At 35.2% G+C, this 24,121-nt stretch overlaps 1 protein-coding gene across 1 annotated transcript in view; it reads left to right on the top strand.

The window, feature by feature from the left end:
• The window catches only part of GBE1 (1,4-alpha-glucan branching enzyme 1), a gene marked incomplete at both ends in the record, with an annotated part of 147,284 nt that overhangs the window by 74,492 nt on the left and 48,671 nt on the right, over window positions 1-24,121 (top strand). Inside the window, 5 exons of the mRNA XM_079549548.1 lie at window positions 7,227-7,342; window positions 7,560-7,687; window positions 11,740-11,838; window positions 13,934-14,044; window positions 18,443-18,614. Coding sequence (XP_079405674.1) covers window positions 7,227-7,342; window positions 7,560-7,687; window positions 11,740-11,838; window positions 13,934-14,044; window positions 18,443-18,614 — 626 coding nt within the window. The remainder of the gene's footprint in view (window positions 1-7,226; window positions 7,343-7,559; window positions 7,688-11,739; window positions 11,839-13,933; window positions 14,045-18,442; window positions 18,615-24,121) is intronic.

Raw genomic sequence — 24,121 nt, 5'->3', positions numbered from 1 at the left:
AAGACTTATTGAAAATCAGAAATACTTTTGAGCTTTTCCTTTGTAAGTCAAGGGATGAAATAACAACTGAGCAAAGATGTGTTCTGACAAAAAGGTTTAAAAAAAATCTATTGTTTGTGTACCGCTACAGGAAGCTTTTAGTCTTTCTATGGCTCATTTGAAGTAGTCTTTTAGTGTTATAATATTGTTGATTTTCTTATGTTGAAAAATTCTGAATTCCTGTGGCTAAAATTAAAATCTGCCTGCACTTGCATGTGCTATTCCTGTAATCTTACACATGCAAGATTCCTGTATTTCTTGAAAAGAGATTCTGAAGAATCAAGGGGCTCAACTGCCGCCTTTGTTTTCTTTTTTAGCATCGTAATCTCCCATGCTGTTCAATTTAATGAAATAGTGTTCTATAAAACCATATAAAACATTTTCCTATCAATCCTTTTTAGTGATCTATATCTTTTTGTAAAAATGCTCATAAAAGTTGAGCATTTGATACTCAAATACCTGACCAGAAGAAGACTAAGTAGTATATTAACATGTCCGCTTTGTGGTATTTTGGCACCTCACTGTAACAAGATTGATTAAGAATAACCAGTCTTCCTTTAGATCTTTGTTTTAAGTCTATAAGGGCTAGTTGGCTTTTTTTTTTTTAAAAAAAAAAAAAAAAAAAGCTTTTCCAGTGACAAAAGACTCCAGAGGGCCACAGTATAGGCTGTGAGATTACAGGAAACTTTTATATTGCAGTTATTCACAATCGCTAATTCATCCTGAGACCCTGAGTCCTAATCTAGTGTTTCAGACTTTCATACTTAACTGCATCCTTTTCTGGCCTCAAGGTAGGCTACATACTTCAGGCCACTCTAGTCTTTGGTCACTGCTGTGTTCTGGTGCAGATATCTACTCTTCAGTAGAAGCATGATTATCTAGAACACACACAAATGACTGTTTGACAAATCAAGCAATCTAGCACTGCCTCAGAGGGATTTTATATCTCTTGAAATTAAGATCTGGTTTGCTGTCAAATGTGTGTCTCTGAGTTCATCTTTTCTGATTTCACCTCTGTTCATCTTTTCTGATTTCAGATGTGTAGCATTTTTGTTTGTTTATTGATTTGACATTCTTCCATGTGTCTATAATAAAGGTCTTTTTCTCCTTTCTGGTGTCGTAGTACTGTTAACTTGTGCATTAATCTAAGCTGGCAAATCATTTTTAATATTTTCACTGCATAGCGGCTCTGGTTTACCAAAGCCTTTCATCCACTTGCAGTGATCTGTGTGCATTCTTTTTCAGTAGAGAGCTCTCTGTTCCACAATTGGGTCCTAAGACCTTGCAGTGTTAGTCAGGAGTTTCTTACTGAGGCTGGAAGGAAAGCTGGTCGTGAAACCTTTAGACTAAGCTATCTAATTCACAGTTGAGAAGGTTTAGGCTGTCACAGTAGACCAAAAGGACAGATAGAACTCAGAGAGTTGTGATATTACTTGTGTTATTTAGTATAATGCTTTCTTAATTTGAAATAGCATTTAAAAGATAAAGCTATTTTGCACAGTAAAGATCAAAGGTTATAAGTCTTGTAGCATTGTCAACATCTGTGATGTATCTCAAATTATGTGCTTTCAGTGTTATGAATTCCATGCAGGTAGCAAAGTGAGCATAATCTAATCAAGTGAAACAGAAAGGTCATGATATGGATCAATTTCTCTTTAAAACAAACAAACAGAACCTCACAATGCAGGGAGCATTGTGAGTGATAAACGTGATAAATGATTGTAAGTAGTAAGTGGGTATTGTGGTTTCGTTGATTCTATCACAAGTGATGGGGCTTCACAACCTGTTCCTTCTTCCCCTCTGGAAGAGGGAATAAAAGTATGAATGATGTGATTGAGATAAGGAAGGATAACTAATTTACTACAAATGATAAGAGAATGTAAAGCAGTATGACATGAAAAGGAGTTACAGGTAATAAATTAAATAAATGGGGGAGAGTGAAGTTTCGACCATGTTGCTCATTGCGCTACTGTAAGTGGAAGAGAACTTTCTTCTCCATGGCTGTTCTCTCCTACTTCTTTTACCCAGAATTGGAAAATGTGGAGAATACTGGAGACTTCTGGGAACTGTAGTTTGTCTCTTCTTAGTGTATCTTCCTCCCGCAAAGCTGAAACTCACATAAGAGCAGCCAATGCTGCCAGGACACAGGAAGTGCAAATAGACGAGACTGCTACGAGCTGACTGAGGAAAGTGCAGCTCTCTGGCACCATGTTCCAGCACTAAAGATCTTGTCATGTGATATCATGTTATGGAATAGTGCTAAAACCAAGACAGTGGGGAAGGAAAAAAAATAGTGGGGCAGTAATTAAGATATGTAGATTGTCTCCCATTTATTTCCATGGAAACTACTGCAGATACAAAGAACATAATAACACTTTTTGATAGAGCAAATTCTCAGCCACAGAACATTGCTTTTTGACATGGTTGCCACCATTAGCTATGCATTTTCAGCAGCAGTGAACAAGAGCCTGCCTGCTGTACTCATAAAAAATCTGCATGGCTGTCTGGAATGTTAACTTGCCTTTCATGTTGCCATTGCTTCTGCTGAAATGCATAACCCACCACCTCAGTATGCTCTTATCCACTGGTCTCCAGAAATATCAATAAACATTTTCAGCAAGCATGGAAGAATGCTAGTAGGTGTCATTTTTTTTCTGCAGGGAGAAAATCAGTGACACACATTTTCTCAATCACTTCCATGTCAGATGCCATTCTGTCAGACTGCCCCGCTGCTGCCATCTGTCACACAGCAACAAAATATAATGGAATACTGATGGGAAGGTTCAACCTCTACTGACATATCATCAGCATCCACCTTTGATGCCCTGGGCCAACATAATATAGGAGGTATTACTTTTGGAGCAGCCCTCATGTTTTCTAACTGTGGAAAAAAAAACTTGGGGGCTAGATCTAGAGCTAATATTTATTTTAAATTCAGAGACTTCATGGGGAAAAAAAGGTAGTTCTTCATCAGTGATATGACTGAAGATGATGTGAGTAGATACTATTTAATGATTCAAGCTCTCTATTAAGTAACTCTTGAGCCATTAGCATTGGGAAGATGGGGGAGTTGTGAAGTTATCCTTGTAATCCTTCCCAAGAAAATATAACAATGATATATTCAATGCGAGTGTCATCTTTTCAAGTTTCATGCCAATAAAGGTGTATTGTTGTTGGAAGTGTTAGTTTCAAGCTTCACCCATGTCTGAGATTGTGATGGACAGAAGTAAAAACTTTCCAACTTATTCATGTAACCTCTTAAGTTCTCCTTTGGCCCTCAGCTCACTTTCACAGTGCAACAGCTTGCACTACTTGACCAAAGGGATTGTGGCAACACTGATTATCTATTGAGTTGATAGTCTATAGTGGAAATATTTTTAAAATAAAAAAGATTAATTTGTTCGTATTCATTTAATGATATCTAAAATACTGTCACACTAAAGAATTGCCTAAGAACTCTGCAACAGCATTGCAGTCATTTAGAAGACTAATATCAGTTAAATTCTCCTGTAAATGGAATTTAGTTTGAATGTAGAAACTTTATACCAGTCTGTCCTCAGAACTTTTGTCAATTGTCTTCTCTTTATTTTAAAATAATCTTAAAAACTTAGTACTTAGTACAGTGTTGAACTGTAAAATTCTAGTGTTTTGTAATTTCTCAGCTCTCTATTTGTCTATGCACTAAGATTAATTAGCAATTTTTATAGTCAGAAGAAGCATTTTCCTTAAAAGTTATTTTGTGTCTGAATGTTAATTTTGAAATGTAACCGAACTCAATATTGATGAAATGTAATGGCTTAATGGCTTATTTCGCTGTTTAAAAGGCTGGTTAAAAAGCAGCCATAGCAGTGCGTTCCCAGAAATCCCATCTTTGGAAACAGTACCCTATGCTTTGCCTCCGTGGTTTTTACTGGGGGAGGAAGAGTCAACTCATTGCTTCTGGGAACTGATACAGGGGAAACCACGTGTCACTGCTGCCCTCTTCTGCTCTCGGATTACTGTGCCCTCCAGGAGGATAGCGCTTTAGTTTTTAGTACTGGCTTTTATTTTGGTTTCTGGTTTCCACACAATTCACTTCCAAGTATATTGCCTTGGAATTCCAGAGTTATTTGCTCTCTTTATTAGCAAAGGAGGAAAAAAAGTAAATAATGAGGATGACTTACACAAAATTTCACAGGTTTTCTGCCGACCTAGTTGTTTAAATTCCTTATCACCTTGTGAAACCAGGCCATCTAAGCAGTTGTGTGCACATTTCACTAAAAAGGCGGATTTCTCAGTTGAAATACATAAGTTATCTTTCACAGGGAAGGACAAAAACCAAGATTTCTTTGCAAAGACCACCTTTGTTCTGAGTGGTATCTGAGTGAGTTCTCAACTGCTTAAATTCCTTATGTTGTAAATAATTTTGTTAAATGCTAATACAGCTTTTTTTTTTCCTCTTGCCCTCTTAGTTCTTGCAAGGAATAAAAGAATGTTCTCAATTTTATGGCACATAAAAGTGTGAGAAACTTTTAGGATGTGATTTAATGCACAGCTTTTGCCCAGAAAAAAATTACATTTTTAATGAATGCTATCCTGTTTGCATATCTGTTAAATTATGGGATCTATTTCTTTTAGAAATGTTACTGAATTATTGCTTATACTGTGGATGTGTTTCATTTATGCTATGATTTTGCAATTCCACAATTTTTTGTTACTTCTGTCAACTTCTATTTCTAGTGCTGCTGTTCCCATGAGCAAATTGAATTGGATGAACTAATGAATCTCTGTATAATTTGTTATTTGCTTGTTTCTTTGAAACTGTTATTCTGGCTCTTGTTTTGGAGCTGTCACCCTATAGAGTGAAAATTACACTCTAGAATTGCACCCTTTCCTCAATTTTTTTTTTTTCCCCTCCAAGTTTATATGAGAAACAGATTTCATCTGTTTGTTTTCTTGTTTATTTATTCATGATCTTCTCTCCCACGTGCAATCAGATGGCTGGAAAACACCTCCTGCTCCTACACAGGTTTTTAAAGTCATTGATTTGTTAACTAATGTTTTGATTCAGCAAATCCATCTTGTTTACTCTTCTCTGTAGTCATTTTTTAATGTAAAAGTAATTACAAATTATTTTCATACTTCCTTTCCATCTTTTTCAAAAGATCAGTCTTCAGTGCCCACAATGTGTGAAAAATTGCATGTTACCCATCTTGGGAATTCTGTGTATGTTTTACAAATCCAATTTATTGTCATAAGTGCTAGAAGGTTATAAAGTCAAGCAGTCTGTAATGAGGAAAACCAGTTTCTAAGACTTGTTGGTGCTTGTGACAATTAATCTACTCTTTGTACATGTATTATCTTAATCAGGAGAGATTATTTTTATCACCATACAGTTACTGTTGCTGTGACTCGTAGCGCTTAGCTTACAGTAAAGATCTTACTGCATATTTGATGCTGGCCGGGAAAAGGTTCATTAAGCAATGGCAAAATGTTGCAATTTGAAGGGACAAGTTTGCCAATTCACAAGAACGTTGGTTATCTTTCTAGTCTTTTCACCATCAGAGCATTATCTTTTTATTTTTCATTCATTGTAACTCATCTCACCTAAAAAATAAGAAATATCTAAGAAGTTCTACAGATAAGATGTTGAGATCTTCCTACTATAATGTTATCTTGTAAATTAAACAATTCTGAGGAAAAAAGTTATCAAGTAATACATGTTCAAAAAGGTATTAATTGATTGAATTGAGGCAATACATTGATTTGCATTTCCTAGCTTTGGAATTTCTGATTTAGCAACATTTCTGTTTTTGTATGCACAAATATTTACATGCAGTGTGTGCAAAGAAAATTAGAAATGAGAGTTTATTTTTATTTTATTGAATGAGATCAGGATTTTACCAGGTTCATAATGTATCTAGGATGCCTCCTCTATTTTAAGATTTAAAGCAGCCTTCATATGAGGAGGGTTCTGGGAGGAATGAAGGTGAAAATATTTCTTTTGTCAAAACGGAGTTTGTCCCTTTGGTTGCAATAGCCTCATGAGTGCGCTGCCTCTTTTATCTGATAAATAAAATATAGAAAAGATCAAAGATATTCTTCACTGGCTAATTCCTTCTATGTGGATTGATAAATTACAATAGTGATGCTAACAAATGCACCTTGAGTTAGTACCCCTTCCATCTCACCTTGCCAGAGGCTGATGAGTGAGGTGTCCTGCATGCTTCTGTGTAGCTTTCTCTTTTGCCTGAGCTCAAACTTGTTGATGGGTAGGATTGTAGTTATGCTTTATTGGTAAATGTCGTAAGCATAGGCAAAAAATACTTCATGGGAATAGTTGAGGTGGATGAGCTGTCTCGAACCTTAGCTTGCAGGAGATGCATTTGTTGCAGCCTGGATACTGAGGGTATCAGAGCACAGGAGTACAATATGGCACAACCGACGGAAACAAGATAGGAGTGGTTTTGAAACTGCTGAGGTCAGAGTGCTAGGAGTAGGAAGACTTCTGGAAACTGTTCTACTCTTTGTTATAAATTTTGTTCACAGATGCCTCTGTGCTTACTTACTTGGGAACTTCTTTTATATTTTCGATTTTCTGTCCTTGCTTTGTTTGTGTATTTATTACATCTCATTCCTGTTGTTCTGAATTGCAAATAATACCTCTTCAATTTCCATTACTTTGTGCTTTAAGCAATTTCTATAACACAATACATGATATGATGCTAGTAACTTACTGATGACATGTGATTTATATGCATAATTGGGGTAGGGAATAAAAAAATATCACAGAAGTTTTTGAACTTCTATTGGGTCTAGAAATTGCTGTAAATCCATAACATCTTGGGAAGTAAATGTTAACTAACAATTTCTTTTTCATTTTTATAAGATCTATTTCCACAGAGTGTAACTATTTTTAAAGATGCAAACCATATGTACAGTAACACATTCTGTATTAAAATGTGTTAAAACAGTAACCTATAAAGATATGTATATGTAGATAGATTGTAACTTTTATCCTAGCTCCCATCCAGGAGCTTAAAATTCTGTGCAGTAAGAGACTCAGATTCAAGGAATGGGGAAAAAGTCATTAAAAAAGTAATATGTCCAATATGGGTAGTATACATAGTATATTCAAGTAGATGCATTGTGTAAGGAGCAGTAGTTCCTTCCAAGGTTTCTAAAGCTTTCTGCTCATATTATTTCAGCTGGGAAGTTTTGAGATTCCTTTTGTCTAATCTGAGAATGTGGATTGAAGATTATGGTTTCGACGGCTTCCGATTTGATGGTGTTACGTCTATGCTGTATCACAGTCATGGGATTGGTAAGTAATTTAATCACTTTTGATGTAAGCAGTCCTGTTGCAGCTCTGTTGTGGAAATTGTGATACAAAAATTAACTGAATACTCAAAAACTAATCCAGATTTGCCAATATCTTTTTTTCTGCTGCTATGAAGATAGATTTGAGATTTTGAATAACAATTTACGTATTACGAAATATATTTTTAAAATGCATCTTTTTAAACTTCCTATTTTAATAGGCAAAGAATTCAGTGGGGATTACAATGAATATTTTGGCCTAGATGTGGATGAAGATGCTTTGTGTTATCTGATGCTGGCCAACCACATGATTAACTTCTTGCACCCGGAATGCATAACAATAGCAGAGGTAAAATCAGAATTTTCCATACTGAATGAAATTAGTATTGATCAGTTTGTGTTTGGATGTGATTTCCTAGTAATTATCAAGTCATCCTTCAGGGACTCAAGAATTGACATGAGCTGATAAATATTAATTAGAGGACAGACTGCACCTTAATGGAGGAAGGGAGGGGGGAGAGGAACTGGAAAACACATATTGGGAATTTTCTCTACATTAATGGGTCATTAACTAATGTGAGGATTTCTGTTCTTTTTTTTTTTTCCTCTCTCTCATTTTCTTGAACTTGTAATGAGGCTTGTTTTTATTAGTTCGTTAGTCTATTTGTCACTAGCAATTCATGCTACTAAAGATTAACAGCCCTTGTGCTGATTTGCATATTTTGAATTATATTGGCATAATTGACAATTACCTTTCATAATAAATGTGATAAATTTACAAATACTGAATGTGTATGATAATTAGTATTTAGTGTTAAATTCCTTCAGGTTTCTGAGGGAGTAAATAAGCTATATTTAAGCCATTTGAGTTCTCTTGAGAATTCATCTGTTGTTATATTTAAATAATTCTTTTTATTAAAAAATCTCTTTATGGGATGGTATGGATTGTTAATGAAGCTCTTTTGTATTAGACAAACAAAATATAAAAAAAATCATGGTACTTATGTAAGTTTACATTATAGACTAAAAGATTATGGAAGGCTATCAAAGCCACATCTGGTAAGCAATTCATAATGAAACATCTCATTACTCTGTGAGTAAGTGAGAAGGCTTATTTTGTAGGAAGCTATAGGTTGTAAGCATTCCTACCAATAAAATTTTGAGTTCAATCTGCTTGAATTTCCAGGCTTAAGAACTCTTAATCATGAGTTGCCTCATCTATTTCTCTCGTTTGTGTTGAAAACTGCTTCTCTTTCAATTCATCAGTCTTCAGCCTTTGGGAGTCACTGTACAAAATACGAATTTGGTCCATATGGATCAAGAGGGGAAACTTTTGGCATAAATGAAAATTACAGAAGACAGTAAAGAATTTTTGTTTGCCTATAATGATGATAGAATGAATGCGATAGAAGTAAAATATGGTTTTGCATAACCGTAATTAATCATAATATATATTGTAAATACTTTTCTCATAATTTTACAGATTTTTAGTATTAGAATCTCTAGATTTTTATAGAATCTTATAGAATCTCTAGATTTATTTATCTTGACATGAAGATATCTACATAAAGAGATTGAATATTGTAGAATACTGTTTTAGTACAGAAATTCTTTTGACAGCCTGTCTTATTTTTAAAGCTGTGTGCTTTCCTACTTTCCTAAACTTAACTTTTCTTATTAATTAATCTTATTAATTTTCTTCAATAAATTGAAAGAGAGGTTTTATGTGAAAATCATAAGTACATAAATATTGAAAAATACTTCAAAAGAAAGCATAAATTTGTGCATGTTGGAAGGTAACTAGGATAATCTAGCCTTGCCTCTTGCTCAAAATTTGTTCATAACTGAACTTACACAATTGGAATGCTCAAAGGTTTTTTTTTCAGTTGGTCTTGAAAACCTCCAAGGACATGTCTCCCACTGCTTCTCTGGGCAGTCTGTTTATTTAACCTCCCAATGATTTACATTTCTCCTAATATCCATTTAGAACTGTCTCTGTATTGATTTAGCACCTGTGTCTCTCATTCTCTTGCTGTCCAACTCATTACAAAAACAGTCTCCTCAGTAACCCTGCGGGCACTGACTGCTGTTTGATCCCCTGCTGTCACTTCTTCCCCAGGCAGAACAAGGACCAGTCTTCAGCCTCCCGTTGCAGGGCAAGGGCTCCAGCCCCATGTCCTGCTAACCTCCTGATAAACTCCCTTTGGTTTGGCAGTATCTATCTTTAGCTGGGCAGGGAAAAAAGTGGATGCTGTTTTTTCTGCGGTCTAATGACTGCTGAGTGAAGTGTGATAATCCCTTCCTTTGATCTGTCTGTTCATTCAGCCGAAGATGCTGCCAGCCATCTCTCAGCATGCTGCCAGCCCAGGGCCTTTCCAGCAGAGCAGCTCTCTGGCTTGGTAGGTCCTTGCCTGCCCTGATAAAAGGGGTTAGTCCATGGGTGTTGAAACTTTTGTCCTGCCTGGGTTGCATTCGATGAAGAGGAATTGTGGAGTGGCATATAAAAAAATAATATACTTTGTATATATAAAAAATTTTAATAAATAATAAATAAAAATAATAAATAATAATAAATATAAATATAAATATTATATTTATATAATATAAATAATAAATAATAAATAAAACTTTTTTTTTTTTAATTAAAACACAAGAGAGCAGCAAAACATAGGACTAGCATGATATTTTGATATTTGACCTTGTTTTGTGAAACTAATGCATCAGGGTGGTTTGATGGCAGTGGTTGCAATTCTTAATGTGCTCTCAAGGTGTTTGCCAGGGATTTTTGATGAAATTTTAATTGTTCCTGTGCTTCATCCTTGAAAAGATTTGCTCACAAATGTACATACTGCCAAAAAGCAATAACATGTAAGGCGTGACTTTGAATAGGGGGAATTTTTTGTCTGGGAAGAGAAGTCTTTAAAGTCTGGTAAAGAGGCATGATCAAAATGTTGAATTGGGTATCTGATTGCAACTCTGTATGTTCCATTTGAAAATTTGTGGTTAACCATATTTATATTGACTGATAATGGAGCCACGAATACGCAAAACAATTGATTTTTCTGTCAATCTTGAAACCTACCCTCAAATTCCTTTATTGGAATGAAAAGCACAGCTGCTTGTTTTTACATTGTTCACAGAACTGTGTTTTGAACCAGTGGTTCAAAATGCTTAAAATGCATAAAATCAAAATTCATTTACCTTAAGTAGAGCTAGCACTGCACTGCACTCACCCCATGCCCTGGATTTAGCCCAGAGAGTGACAGTTGCACATGGAAGACTGGTTGTTGTGAGAGATGGGCACATTGTCTGAATTTGGTTGAGCTGCTTGGTGGGATAGAGCTGCCACCATGGTGACTTGGGATAGAGGGGGACTGCAGACCTGTAACCAATAAGCTGTGGGTTAGACATGTCTGGGTTATTCCATCCCATAGGCATGATTTGGTATTTGCCTTTGTTGAACTTTCTGAGGTTGCTGTATGAGTATTTATATGCAACTTCACATGCAAATACCTTTTTCATTCTGAAGGAGATTCCACATCTTTTGATTATATTACAAATTTTGCATTGAAATAATGTTCTAGTTTAAGATAAATTCAGTTCCATATAAACACTTGAGTAGACACAAAAGATAACGTGTGTTAATCCATAGCCACTGTGGTGGAATGACTTCTCACTTATGTAATGTGGTTCAACTGATTGTTGGTAGATATTTTGCAATTATTTTTGGATTTGCATTTTCTACTTGGATAATCCAACTTTATTGGAAAGATGCTATGTGACATAACCGTCTAATAAAATAATGATGTAAACATTAAGAACTTTGAATTATAAAATTAAGAGTGACCAGCCTCCATGAATATAAAGCTGGAGAACTATGCAACGAGAGTGTGTTACTTTCCAGGGCTAGCTGAATCAGTTTTATGTGTTTAGGAAAATAGTAGAGATTGTATTCCTTGCTGTACTTAATTCAGCCTTTTACTTTCATGCCATTCTTTATGCAGAATATCAATAAACAAAATGAAGGTTTCATTTGTCTTTTGTTGATTACTTTTTACTAACTACTGATTACTTGAAACTCAAGAGAGCTAATTATTTCAAATTCTGCCTCTGCTAAATTCTCTTTCTCTTCAAATATCTATTCTATGAAATGCTTTATAGTGAAATATTTGAGATGAGTCATAATACTTCCCTGTAACTTGTATTCAAAGAGTAAGTCTGTGCTGCAATCACACATAGATTTTTCTTTCTCTTTCCCCTTCTCATCCCCTTCTCCCCAGTCAATCACAGAGGCTGTTTAGAGTTTACATAGCACTTGTGTACATTGGAGTACAACTGTATGATGGAAAAGCTGAACAAATAATTACTATGCTAGCCAAATTATGTTGTGTATCATTTAAGGATGTTTCTGGAATGCCAGCTCTTTGCCGTCCTGTTGCAGAGGGAGGAGGAGGATTTGATTATCGACTAGCCATGGCTATTCCAGATAAGTGGATAAAGGTGAGAAAATGTGTTTTAAAAATACATTCTGCTCTTCAGAGTGCTGTGTTTTTCTAACTGCACATATATAGAAACACTTTCAGGAATTCTGCTGATGAATTCAACTGTCTCCCTCATCCATTAACTTAATGCCCTATTAGAATAAATTCTGACAGTCTTGAGCACAGATATTAGTGGATGAAATGAGAGCTGTCAGATATCATATCTCAGGTTTGAGAAGATGAGAAAGATTATGGGCTGTTCTTTGCATTTTAGCTGATTTCATTTCTTTATCCAATGCAACAGGCATACACTGATTTTATTTGAAGTAACCTATAACTTGGAGCAACAGTAGAATGTATAGTCAATATTGAATGTGAACACGTAAATAATAAGATAACCATATGCACATAAGTTAGAGAGAAACAAACAAAAACATACAATGAACTTTTCTGAAATCGGGTGTAGCAATTGGCACTGAGCATAGATAGGGATATTTAAAATTTAACCAAAGTAAACATGAGGTAATTACTCTAACACCAACAATCCGCAGCATGGGGTTACAAAAAGAATAATAACTCTGTAAGTGCTCTTCAAGAACAATAATATGCTAATGAACGCTGACTGTCATAAAGATAAAAATCACATTTACCTGGTTACAGAGAATCACAAGAAAAAAGAATGAAACAATAAAAGAATGAAACAATCTTAAAAGGCTTTTTCTAATGTTTTAGAGAATGTTTTTCAGTTAGATATAAGATTGCATCCTAATCCCTGGGGCTATCATGATAATCTGAAAACAATAAATGTTTTATATGAGCATTAATGCCCCAGTAAATGTAGTGAGTAGCTTAAAATAAGAAGTGAATTAACTTCAGAATCTTTCATTTTTTGTAACTAGTAGGTAGAGGGCCGATCTGCTGAAAAACAGTTTGCCTTCTTTCCATGCAGAAGACAAACATACCAGGCTTCCTAACAGCATCACTGAACTCTGGATTGGGAAGAAATTTAGATCCTGAATATAGTGTGGGCACATAATTTTATAATAACCTGTTGTGATGATGGTTTTTTTTTTTTTTTTTTTTTTGTTTTTGTTTTTGTTTTAATTTAATTTATTTTTTTATTCCCATTTTACTTATTTATTTATTCCCATTATTAGTTCAACTTCCCTGCCACACCTTGACAGACAAAAATTAGTGATTTTCTGCATAGGTAAAATAAATGTGGCTGAATTTTATGTTGTACAGGAAAAGAATCTTAAATTTTTAGAATCAAAATGTTTGGATTTTTCTATTATGAATGTATTATTGTACTATTACAGCAATTTCTGCTGTAGTGTCTTATTTTAGTTTACTCTTATTTTAGTTCAGGAGCATGCTGATTTTACAAAAACGTAAGTGATGCAAAAATCTTCTAGGTAAGGTAGCTGCAAATAAGTAACCACAGAGGACAAGCTTGAGTTATGTGCCTAGTTTGTTACCACATTTTTGGGACAAAAGTAAAGCTAAAATGATTGGGAGTGTAAATATTGCAGTCTATCAATTCCTTAATGACTTTTCTCTCTAGCTTTTGAGTATATATGTTTTAATCACCTGTTTTTCTGAGCAACTTTCTAAAAGAAATTTTAGATCTGAAAGATCTCCAGGGTGCCGTAAACTTGTTCTGATGGATCTGTAAAAAGTAGCTAAGAAGTGATAGCTGCCATAACAGTGACTGTATTTGTTCAGATTAAGGTTACATTTAGTATGTTATATGCTGCATCAGCGCCTGAATGTTTTCAGGGCTAGAATTTATGAAGGGGAGAATAAAAAAGTTGTTGAGGAGTGCGTAGCCAGTTACCATGAGAACATTAAATTTTACAGCATCATATCAGTGTTCTTGATGTCACTGCTATTTTTTTTTTTTTTTTTGTCGGAATATCAAATACATAGACGTATAATGAACAGAAATCTTTTTTGATTATCAGAGAAAGCTCATAACTTCAAAATTTAGTTCACCATTCATTGAGAATTTGTATGCCAAAATAATGAAGAAAGGTAGTACTACGCTTTCAGTAGAGGGGAAAAAAAAAAAAAGCAATAACTTCTGATTGATTTTTTTTCCTTTATTTCTGTAGATAATTAAGGAGTTGAAAGATGAAGACTGGAATATGGGCAACATTGTGTATACATTAACAAACAGACGATGTGATGAGAAATATATTGCATATGCAGAGAGTCATGACCAGGTATGGTAGACAATGCCTATTTATTTATTTATCATATATAAGTGCACAGAAGATGAGTTTAGTTTAGTTGGTTTTTGTTATTAAAATTCAATCTTGACTTGGGAAAGATAGGAAACAGCTTCAGATATGTGCAAGTCTCAGACACTGCATGTAGGCTTATTGTTGTGTTTCTTTTATTTGTTTGTTTTGATTTGTTTATTCTTGATCCTTCCTTGCATTGGGTGGGTGGTGTTACTTTTCAGTTTTGTAATTTAACAAACAAATGCTACCTTCCAGTTTTGCCTGCCTGTCAGAGGACATAAGAAAGCATGTAATTTATAATTTCAAAAATTCTAGTTTCCATAAGGTAGGCTGGAGCACTGCTTATGATAAGCATAAACAACATGACAAATTAGTAGATTTACTTACTGAATCACTGTCTGAAATGGTTTTATTCCCGTCAGAAAAATGTTTCATCTCTTAAAGGATTGCAAGCTCCAATTCTAGTTTGAGATCTAACTGGCATGTTCTTTAACAACTTGGTGCAAAACACAGCAATTGTAGTGATTCTGCATGTGGAAAAACAAAAAATAATGTTTAGTTAGATAGCACTCAATTCCCACTGTCTTTGTAGTTGTTATTTCTGAGGTATCAGTAAACATGATAGTTTAGAGTTTCTAATATTAAAGCTTAAAAATAAGAACAAAGGAAAAATAGTTTTCTTATAAAAGGTTTAAGTAACCTTTATTCAGATACTTCATTTACATAAGAGACTGATGTGTATTTTCTGTGTTGACATAAGTCAACAAAAGTGCCTAAAACAAGATCTATATTTTCATATAAAATAAGAATTTATCAACTTGCTTTTGAGTGCTTATTTGCCTTCCTATTGATGAGATTGTTTCACAGTGTTCACTTAGAGCACAAGAGCGGAGTCCCTGTCCTGGCAAAAAATTAAGGTATTACTTGGAAATGCATATTTTTCTGCTTATATGCTTTTATAAAAGATGAGTCTTCATCCTGAAACATGAAGGTTGCTCTGAATGTAATACCTCCCATTCCTTTCCATGAAAAATACAGCAGATACAAAGAGCACAATAACACTATTCAATAGAGCAAATTCTCAGCTCCATAACACAATTCTTCTACATAGTCACCACCATTAGCTATGCATTTTCACAAGCAATAAACAAGAGCCTGCATGCTGCTGTCATAAATATCTGCATCTACTGTTTCTAAGACAGCAGTGTTTCTGAAGTGCACCATCCTCCACCTCATTGAGCTCACATATCACAGAATCACAGAATAGCCAGGGTTGGAAGGGACCTCAAGGATCATGAATCTCCAACCTCCCTGCCACAGGCAGGGCCACCAACCTCCCCAATTAATACTAGACCAGGCTGCCCAGGGCCCCATCCAATCTGGCCTTGAACACCTCCAGGGATGGGGTATCCACAACCTCTCTGGGCAGCCTGTTCCAGCACTTCACCACTCTCTCTGTAAAGAATTTCCCCTTGACATCCAACCTAAATCTTCCCTCCCTCAACTTAAAACCATTTCCCCTTGTCCTGCCGTTATCTACCCTCTCAAAGAGTTGATTCCTCTCTTGTTTGTAGGCTCCCTTTAGGTACTGAAGGGCTGCAATGAGGTCACCCCACAGCCTTCTCTTCTCCAGGTTGAACAAGCCCAGCTCCCTCAACCTGTCTTTGTAGGGGAGGTGCTCCAGTCCCCTCCAGTCCCCATCTTTGTGGCTCTCCTCTGGACCCTCTCCAGGAGCTCTCTGACAAACCCAGGCACTGCAGATGGGGCCTCACAAGAGCAGAGTAGAGAGGGACAATCACCTTCCTGTCCCTGCTGGCCACCCTTCTTCTGATGGAGCCCAGGATACTATTTGCTTTCCAAGCTGCAAGAGCACACTGCTGGCTTACGTTAAGTTTTTCATCACATCCACTATTTGGTCTCCATAAACATTCAGCAAGCATCTGCAAATGTCAATGGGTGCCTTTTATTTTTTTTTTTTTTTTTGCATAGAGGAATTCAATGACACATCTTTGCTCTATATGCACTGCCACGTCAGACACCATTTTTGTTAGACTGCCCCTCTGCTGCCATCTGTTGCATGGCAAGAGAAGGTAGTGGAATGTTTGAGGGAAGATTCAACCTCTACAGTCATACCATCAACAGTGGCCTCTGACTCTGTGGGCCAGGGTAATAGAATAGGAGGCATTACTTTTGAAGGAGCTCCCGTATAGCGTTACAGTTTTATTTCATACTGGATTTTATTAATATTTTCGTATGACAATGTATTTTTATTTTAGAATCTTATTCTTTGGGCTAAGAGCTGTATGTATATTTCAGATTTGAACAAAAAAATAGCTTTGTGGATTGCAGATGAACACCAGGATGATATGTGAAGAGGTGAAAAGTAGGACAGAGAAGCAAAACAGGATGATAGATAAAATGTGATGTAATGATATGCAATGAAGCACATAAGAGTCTGAAATGATTCCAATTTCTTACATGTAATAATGGTTTATGAACAGACTGTAAACAGAGTATAGGGCCCTGTGATTATAATACACATATGAAAATATCAAGTCAATGCTAATAGCAGTCAGAAAGCATGTATTTTTCTGGAAATTATGATGAAAGATAGCAAAAAGCAAAATCAGTATATCACTGTAGCCTTTCATAGTTTACTTGCACCTGAATGTTGCAGGCAGGTGTAGTCCTGTATCTCAGGACAACCAGCATAACTGGAAGAGAAGTTGACAGAGTTGATAAGAATAATCAGATGTATGGAATGGCTTTCAAAAAAGAAAACTATATAGACCGAGACTCTTTAGGATAGATCATTAAAATTGGAAGAGCATCAGTTTACAAAGCCATGACCTACATAGAAAATGTGAATAGTTGCTTCAATTTCTAGGAGAAAGATTAAGGGATGTTAAATTAAATGAAGAAATACCAGATTATGCATAAAGAGAAGAGTTGTTCCTCCCTTATTTCTTCAGCGTGAAGCAAATTCTGTCATGTTGTGCTATGTTTGCACCGTGTTTACATAATTTCAAAAGAGTTTGAATTTGTTTCACAGAAGATTTCTGAAAAACTTCTGAATACCAACATTATGTTTCAACATCTGTCTATTTGTGATAGCGTTTTTGGGAAGTATTGCTAATAGTTTGGCTCCCTTCATGCTCTGTTCTTTCACATCTGCTATTGGCTGTTTTTGGAGACAGTGTGCTAAGCCAGATAGACTACTGTCTGTTGTACTACAGTTACACTTGTTGTCTCTGTGTGAATACACAAGTCTGCTTAATACAAAACATTTTAGCACTGCAGTCTTTCCATTCCTAGATAGGAATTCTCTCTTTTTTTCTCCTCCCTAATAAAATAAGAGTACTTTGGGGGAATTATCTATTTATGTAATTATATTGCCAGTCTGAAAACTAAAGGTTGATGGGTTTTTCACCTTCACCTGTTTACAACTCAGCTGTCTCTGGGAACATAGTAAGTTTTCATAATAGAGTATAAAATGAGAATTAAGCTGATGGAACAAAAGTTACAGGTTTACATACAAACAATCCCAAACATTTCCAACTACCTGTGTACTAATATATTAGAATAATTCTTGTTATTAAAAAGATTTGCTTGGCCTTAAGTACTGTAAACACTAACAAGTTAGTAATTCAGTTGCTGTTTTTAGGTAGAAATACTATTTTATATTGCTCCCTTGTGTAAAATCAGAAAACATCATATTCTTGATAGCATATAACATTTATTTGCGCATCCCAGGAACTCTACTTGAGGTGTTTGCTTTCTCATTTTATGTTTTTCCTATAGAAATTCTAAAATGATAGGCTACTTGCGGCTTATTGAGTAGAAGCTAACATTTTACGTACATAAGCAAAAAGGTATTCAGAATTAACTGTGTGGTTTGATACCATCATGTAAAACATAATACCGTAGCTGGAGTTAGATGGCTGGGAGCTGATTTATTATATACACACCAGCACAGAGTTGCACAAGTGAAGTGGGCAGCTGGATCAGGGATTTGGGCAGGGCTCAGCTCAGGGATGTCCCTGTCTCAACTTAGGCTTTTCTTTTTGACAGCAGATTGTGTAATCATATGGGTGTGGTATATATCAAACAATATAATTGCTGCAGTAATTAGAAAGCAGGGTTACTGTGACCTTATGGTCATAAGTAGAGGCAAGTTGTTTGGTTTGTGAGCTAGCAGTAGGTCATATTCAGCAAGCCACATTCTTGACTCCTCACAGATTTTTCAAGTTCTCCCCTTACAAAATAGAAAAACCCAAAAAGCAAATAAAAAAAAAAAACCACACAAAAAAAAAACACATTAGAAACTCTTCTAGTATTCTTAGGGGCTTTCACATTATTTTTTTTTTTTTTTTATAGGCACTTGTTGGTGATAAGACATTGGCGTTTCGATTGATGGATGCAGAGATGTACACAAACATGAGTGTGTTCACACCGCTAACTCCAGTTATTGATCGCGGAATTCAGCTTCATAAACTGATTCGCCTCATTACTCACACACTTGGAGGAGATGGCTATCTGAACTTCATGGGTAAGTAACCTTAGGAGCATGCCTTTCATTTTCTCATCTACAGAAGGCTTGACAGAGAAATAAAAATATATGATACCATCTTACAACTATACTATTTTTTTTAAAATAAAGATTTAGCACAAATGGTAACACAGATTGTTTTCTGTCTTTAAGATGTATTGTAAAACAAGAAAATAAAATCAGCGGGGCCCCTATTTGTAAAAGAAATAAGTTTCCTTAAAGTTTAAGGTTACTCATATTTATAGTTCAAGTGAGTATTTTAATTGTAGTTCTGCAGGTCTGTCTGTGTAAGTCTTACTTTACAAAACCAGGTTGTCTTTTGTCTCAGGATTTTTAGAGTAGCATTGAAATAACTGAAGATAGTTCTTATTTCAGTTATTCGCTATCAAACAATTAGTGCAAGAAACTAAACTAGAATCAGTTGTTTTGTTTCATTGCTTCCAAGTTAAGAGCAGGAGTTCAGTGAGATGTAGGCAAAGATGAATCAGAGACAGGATGCACATCCTGCCGTGGAAGCAGGGAAATAGTGAGAGCTAGCAGTACTTCTTTCTTCATAATCTCTAAAATACAACTGTTGCATTGTTTCCTAAACTATTGCTACAAGTCCATCTCACAGTTCTCATTTGATCAGCCAGTTAAAGTTGCATGTGGTCTTAAAAAATTAATATTGTTATTAGTTTTACATGCAATATTGAAACAATTTATGCTTGATAACCTCTTCCTTAATTTCTTTGCAAAATAACCCTTACTACGTTATCTATTGTAAAAAAGAAAAAATAAAATTACAGTCCTGTAACGTGGCATGCCAGGTTTTATACAGCAGTTCTGTTAGTCACATGAAAGGCAAAAAAATGCTGAAAGCAGTCGTCTTGGATGATTTTCAGGCAATGAAATACTTGAAAATTATAGCTTATATTATCTTATATTGCCTTCAGTTTTTATTGTTAAATGTCATTTACTATCATGTTTGAGGAGAACTGGATGTACTTTATTCTCTTTTCTTAATAGTATGTTTTACATATGCATAAATACATATTAATATGATTCTAATTAAAAAGAAGAAACCTTAAAAAGAGAGTGCTGGCATTTCAGTACGCCTGTACTGTTCTGCTCCTCATCAATAAAAGAGCACTCGAAAATTTAGGTGCCCTGGTTGTGGGTTTGGGGATTTTATTTTTATTTTATTTTTTGAGAACTAAAGTAACTTTAATACAATGCATAAAAAACTTCATTATGTGCTACACTAGTAAAAATATTGCTTTCAATATTTTTTCTCTAGAGCGAAGAAGAATTAATTAAAAAAAAAAAAAAAAAAGTGAGTTTTGTAGACAGGCCAAAAAATGTATAAGGTATGATGAGTGCTATTCCATTCAAACTAGTGATACTATGTAGTAGTTGATGAAGCAGGTGTTTAGAAAATATGTCTACTAAACTGCAGATGTCTCTGGCTCAGATTGACTTCGTAAGGTTAGAGAAACAATAAGTAATTCAATGTGGCATGTTAAATTCAGTATGTCAGTGCAGGTTGATTGAACAGCTAATACTGTGTATCCTTCAGTTCTGGAAATGTTTCAGTAAATTATAATGCTATATGTAAAAGGTGAAAAAAATTGAATGTTGGATGAGAAAATGTATAAATTTAGTGTACTTAAAATGCACATTGTGACACACTATTTAATTAAGCAAATTTTTTAATCAAAAAATAATGACAAGCAAGTTCTCTAATTTTCTATTTTGAGAGAAAGCTAAGAGTTAGGAAGAGAAGACTCAAGTGAGGTGGAAAGAGACAAGGAATCTCTTTTCAGAACTGGAGAAGGCACTCTGGTTGCCTCTGTGCATTCTTAAGTTTATTTAAAAAAAAAAAAAAAAAAGTATCTTTTTCTGAAAATGAAGATACCAAAGTGTCACAGAGTTAACTGGATCAATCTATGCCCGTGACGGGGGGGCAGTAGGCCCCTGCCCCTCCGACCCCACAAAATGGGAAGGGAAAAGGGATAGGGAGATGGGAGCTGGGCTCAAGGAAGGAAGGAAAAAAAAAAAACCAACAATCTATGGAGGAAAACTTATTTTACTAATTATGATATCAGAATGCAAGATAACACAATATAATACAATCTAATTGAAATTGAGACTAATAAGTCAAATAAGATAGGAGAGAGAGAATTCTTGAGACTGAGTCAAACCTGAAAAGCTTGCTACAGCTAGGAAAGCACCTTCCAGCATCCACTGCCATGCAGTAAGAGACCGCCCCACCTGGGGCGGGAATAGGTACCCAGAATTGGAGCATTAACACTTTAACTCCCAGTGCACTACATGATGTTATGAATGCGGAATACTGAAAACCAAAAAACAAAACCATGATACAAAGATACCCTACCAATGAAGATACCTTTCTCAATGCTTTGTTTGCCTTAAAGAAAAAGAGACGCCTTCTAAAAGTATTTTTTAGCAGAACTATACATGGGATTAGAAATGTGCTCTCAAATATATGCTTGATTTTCTCTTTGAACACATGGAATAGCATTTGTGTACACCTGTATTGAAGTATCATTCATATTCTATATGTGCAAGCAGATTCTTACTGAGAAAGTTCTGGCCATCAGACACGGATGGTGACTTTCTCCTGACACTAATACTATCTAGTTCTGTCCTTATTACAGTAGGAAACCACTTCAAAAATCCAGGAAGTTATCCTTGTTTGTTTTTTTCCTTCATGTTTTCAGGCTGTTTCATTTTTACTGAAGGCCTAATAGAGGAAAGCAGTGGCATATGGAAACTTAAATACAAATATAAACATTCTGTCATGTCAGCAAGTTACTTTCCTAGTAATATAAACCATTGGGAGTATTCTTTCCTTCTGTCCTTCTGGTTTTTGTTTTTTTTTTTTTTTTTAAACGCAACTTCACAAGTAATCTCTGGGGTTTCTTTTGCCCATCTGGAATGGAAACTTAACCTAGAAAGGAAAACTTAATATTCTTGGCTGAATATGAGCATGACAGTGATTAACATTCTGCTTTAGGGAATGAACACAGGAAGGACAGTTTGCTTAATAATTATCATCATCATGAAGTAGTACTTGTTTTGATACTTGTGCTTTCATAGCAGGTAGGGAACAGCAATTCTACTGTTGTTGTAATTGTAATTTGTTGCCCAAGTGCTCTTCTTAGATGGAGATTTTAATACTGAGCAGAGCCATTGCTATTCAGAAAATGTTATAGGATTTTAGTAAATCACAGAAGTCTCGTTCTTTTGTGCAGTGCCTAAGTAATGCCACAGCATTCTCTCCTCCATGACAATGCTGACGTATGTAGATCATACACCCATGGTTGTCTGATCTTTAATGACACTTTAGGAGAAGTCCAAAGCATGCATAGTCTGTGCCTATATTATACAGTAAAAGTAATTTTTCTGTTGGCAATGTTGGTAACACTATTCAAATGCTAATGTATATGTTTGTAAATGTAATGATATTGAACTAAAACAAAATATAATATTAATGTAATTCAAAGCAGAAGAAAAGTGATATTTACCTTTCATAGCTTGAAGATTCAAAACCAAAATAAATACCTTACAAACAGCTACAAGTTCAACAAAAATTCTTTTGATTTGAATCTAATTGCTAAATTGCAAAACAAGAATAAGTAGAAATCGTTGTAAGACTTCTAGAATATTACTGGAATATTCTCATCATACCTTGTGAATTCAAGAAACACTGCTGACATCCACTGGATAACATTTAAATAACAGTTCTCATATTTCATGCAAATAAAAGTTGAAATTATCACTACAAAACTACCACATCTGTACGTGCCTTCACTTGTATTTGACTTTATTTTCTGTTCTTGAAGAAAAACTATAGACAATGTAGTAGTTCCCTCCAAGTAGGGAAAACTGCTGGGCACGCAGCTCTGCTGGGCGCACAGAAGAGCTGTAGCAGTTCTTCTGTGAGTTTGTATTTCAGTTGGAAAGATTAACATGGTGGAGTAGCAAGAAACAAACGGGAAAAGAATGCTCACCTGTATCCAAAGATCTAGACTTGTAGGGAAAAACTTCACAACAGAGGGATCTCCAAAAAGAGATCCTTACCTGCTGGCAGTCAGCCCTGACGTGGGGGGGGGTCTAAGAGGAGTGACGCATTGCCTTCACGTGAGCTCCCAGAGCTGACCTAATCCTTTCCCCAAGTGATCAATCAGTGGTTCAGGCTGTGACTCAGCATTTCCCATGCAGCTTGTTTCCCTGGATCTCTCTAGTACTATTTTGCATGGCTTTTCTGTAGTAAAATAGCTCTTAATTAGGGCTCTAGAGTCTTTCTCTTCCTGAAGGACAACTTTTTTCTTCTTCTTGCTTCTACGTTAAAAAAATAAATAAATAAAAATTCGGTAACTACTGAATTCTTTGCAGTCATGATCGTTGAGTGATGCTATTTGTTAATTGAGTTGACATTTATCTCTGTTTCACTAATATCAAATCAATCTGTTCAGATTTCTATGCTTCCCACTTGTTAGTTCATTTAGACAGCAGTTTATCTATTTTCTCTATGCTGTAGTTTTTCTAATGCACTAAATAGTTCTTCTCTAACATTTGATGTAATGAAACCTTGTTTTCTCCTGGGCCTTTAAAAAAAAATGCTATGCATCAACTCTTCCTTCAAATAAGCATTTTGCAGAAAGAAACAGATTTTTGTAAACTAAGGCATTTCAAAAGTAAAAAGCATTTATTAGGCAAAAATATTTTAACAAACAAGGAATGATGTAAAAGCATCAGTAGCACCAATATCATGGTGGGGAATACGCATACAATTTGCTTGAAGACTATTAATTTCAAGTTTGAAATAATAAGGATGAATGAGAATGCTGTTGTTTAAAGCAAAATCTGTAGTCTCCTGATGCAAAACCTGAAATGCTGTTTTTGTGAACTACTTTGGATAAAAAATAAACTTTATCCAAAACAAGGATATTCATTTCAAACCAAAGGTGTGGGTTTTTTTGTTTGTTTGTTTTTGTTTTTCTTAGGGATGTTGCAAACAAAGCACTAGTAATTTTGTTGTGCTTATTACTGCTGCATTCTGGTTTCAGTGTTCCTTGTGACTTTTTTGATTGTGACCTAAAAAATGGCCTTTTGCAAGAGCAGATTCTCCTTGAACTAGCGCACTTTTGTCAACTCTTTTAGATGAACAGTCTTGAAATTGTCAGCTGGTAAAAAGACTGGGGATTAGGATATGTATTTTGAAGTCATTCTACTTAATATCTGCTAGTATTTCTGGCAAATGTGCTTTCTGTGTTGCCAGTTCTGCTAGATGTTTTAATATCCTGGCGTCTGGACAGTAACAATTAGAATCACTGAATCATTTAGGTTGGAAAAGACCTTTAAGGTCATCAGGTAAGATGCAAAATAAGAAAGATGTAATTATATATGTATTTTTTAGTAGTAATGGACCAGCTACAACGTTGTTCTGCAATACGCTATATATCAAAATTTGAGGAATGGGAGGAACTATCCAGTTATAT

The sequence above is a fragment of the Tetrao urogallus genome (assembly GCF_951394365.1).
Source record: "Tetrao urogallus genome assembly, chromosome: 1".
Lineage (NCBI taxonomy): Eukaryota > Metazoa > Chordata > Aves > Galliformes > Phasianidae > Tetrao > Tetrao urogallus.
This window is presented reverse-complemented; position numbering and strand designations above follow the sequence as displayed.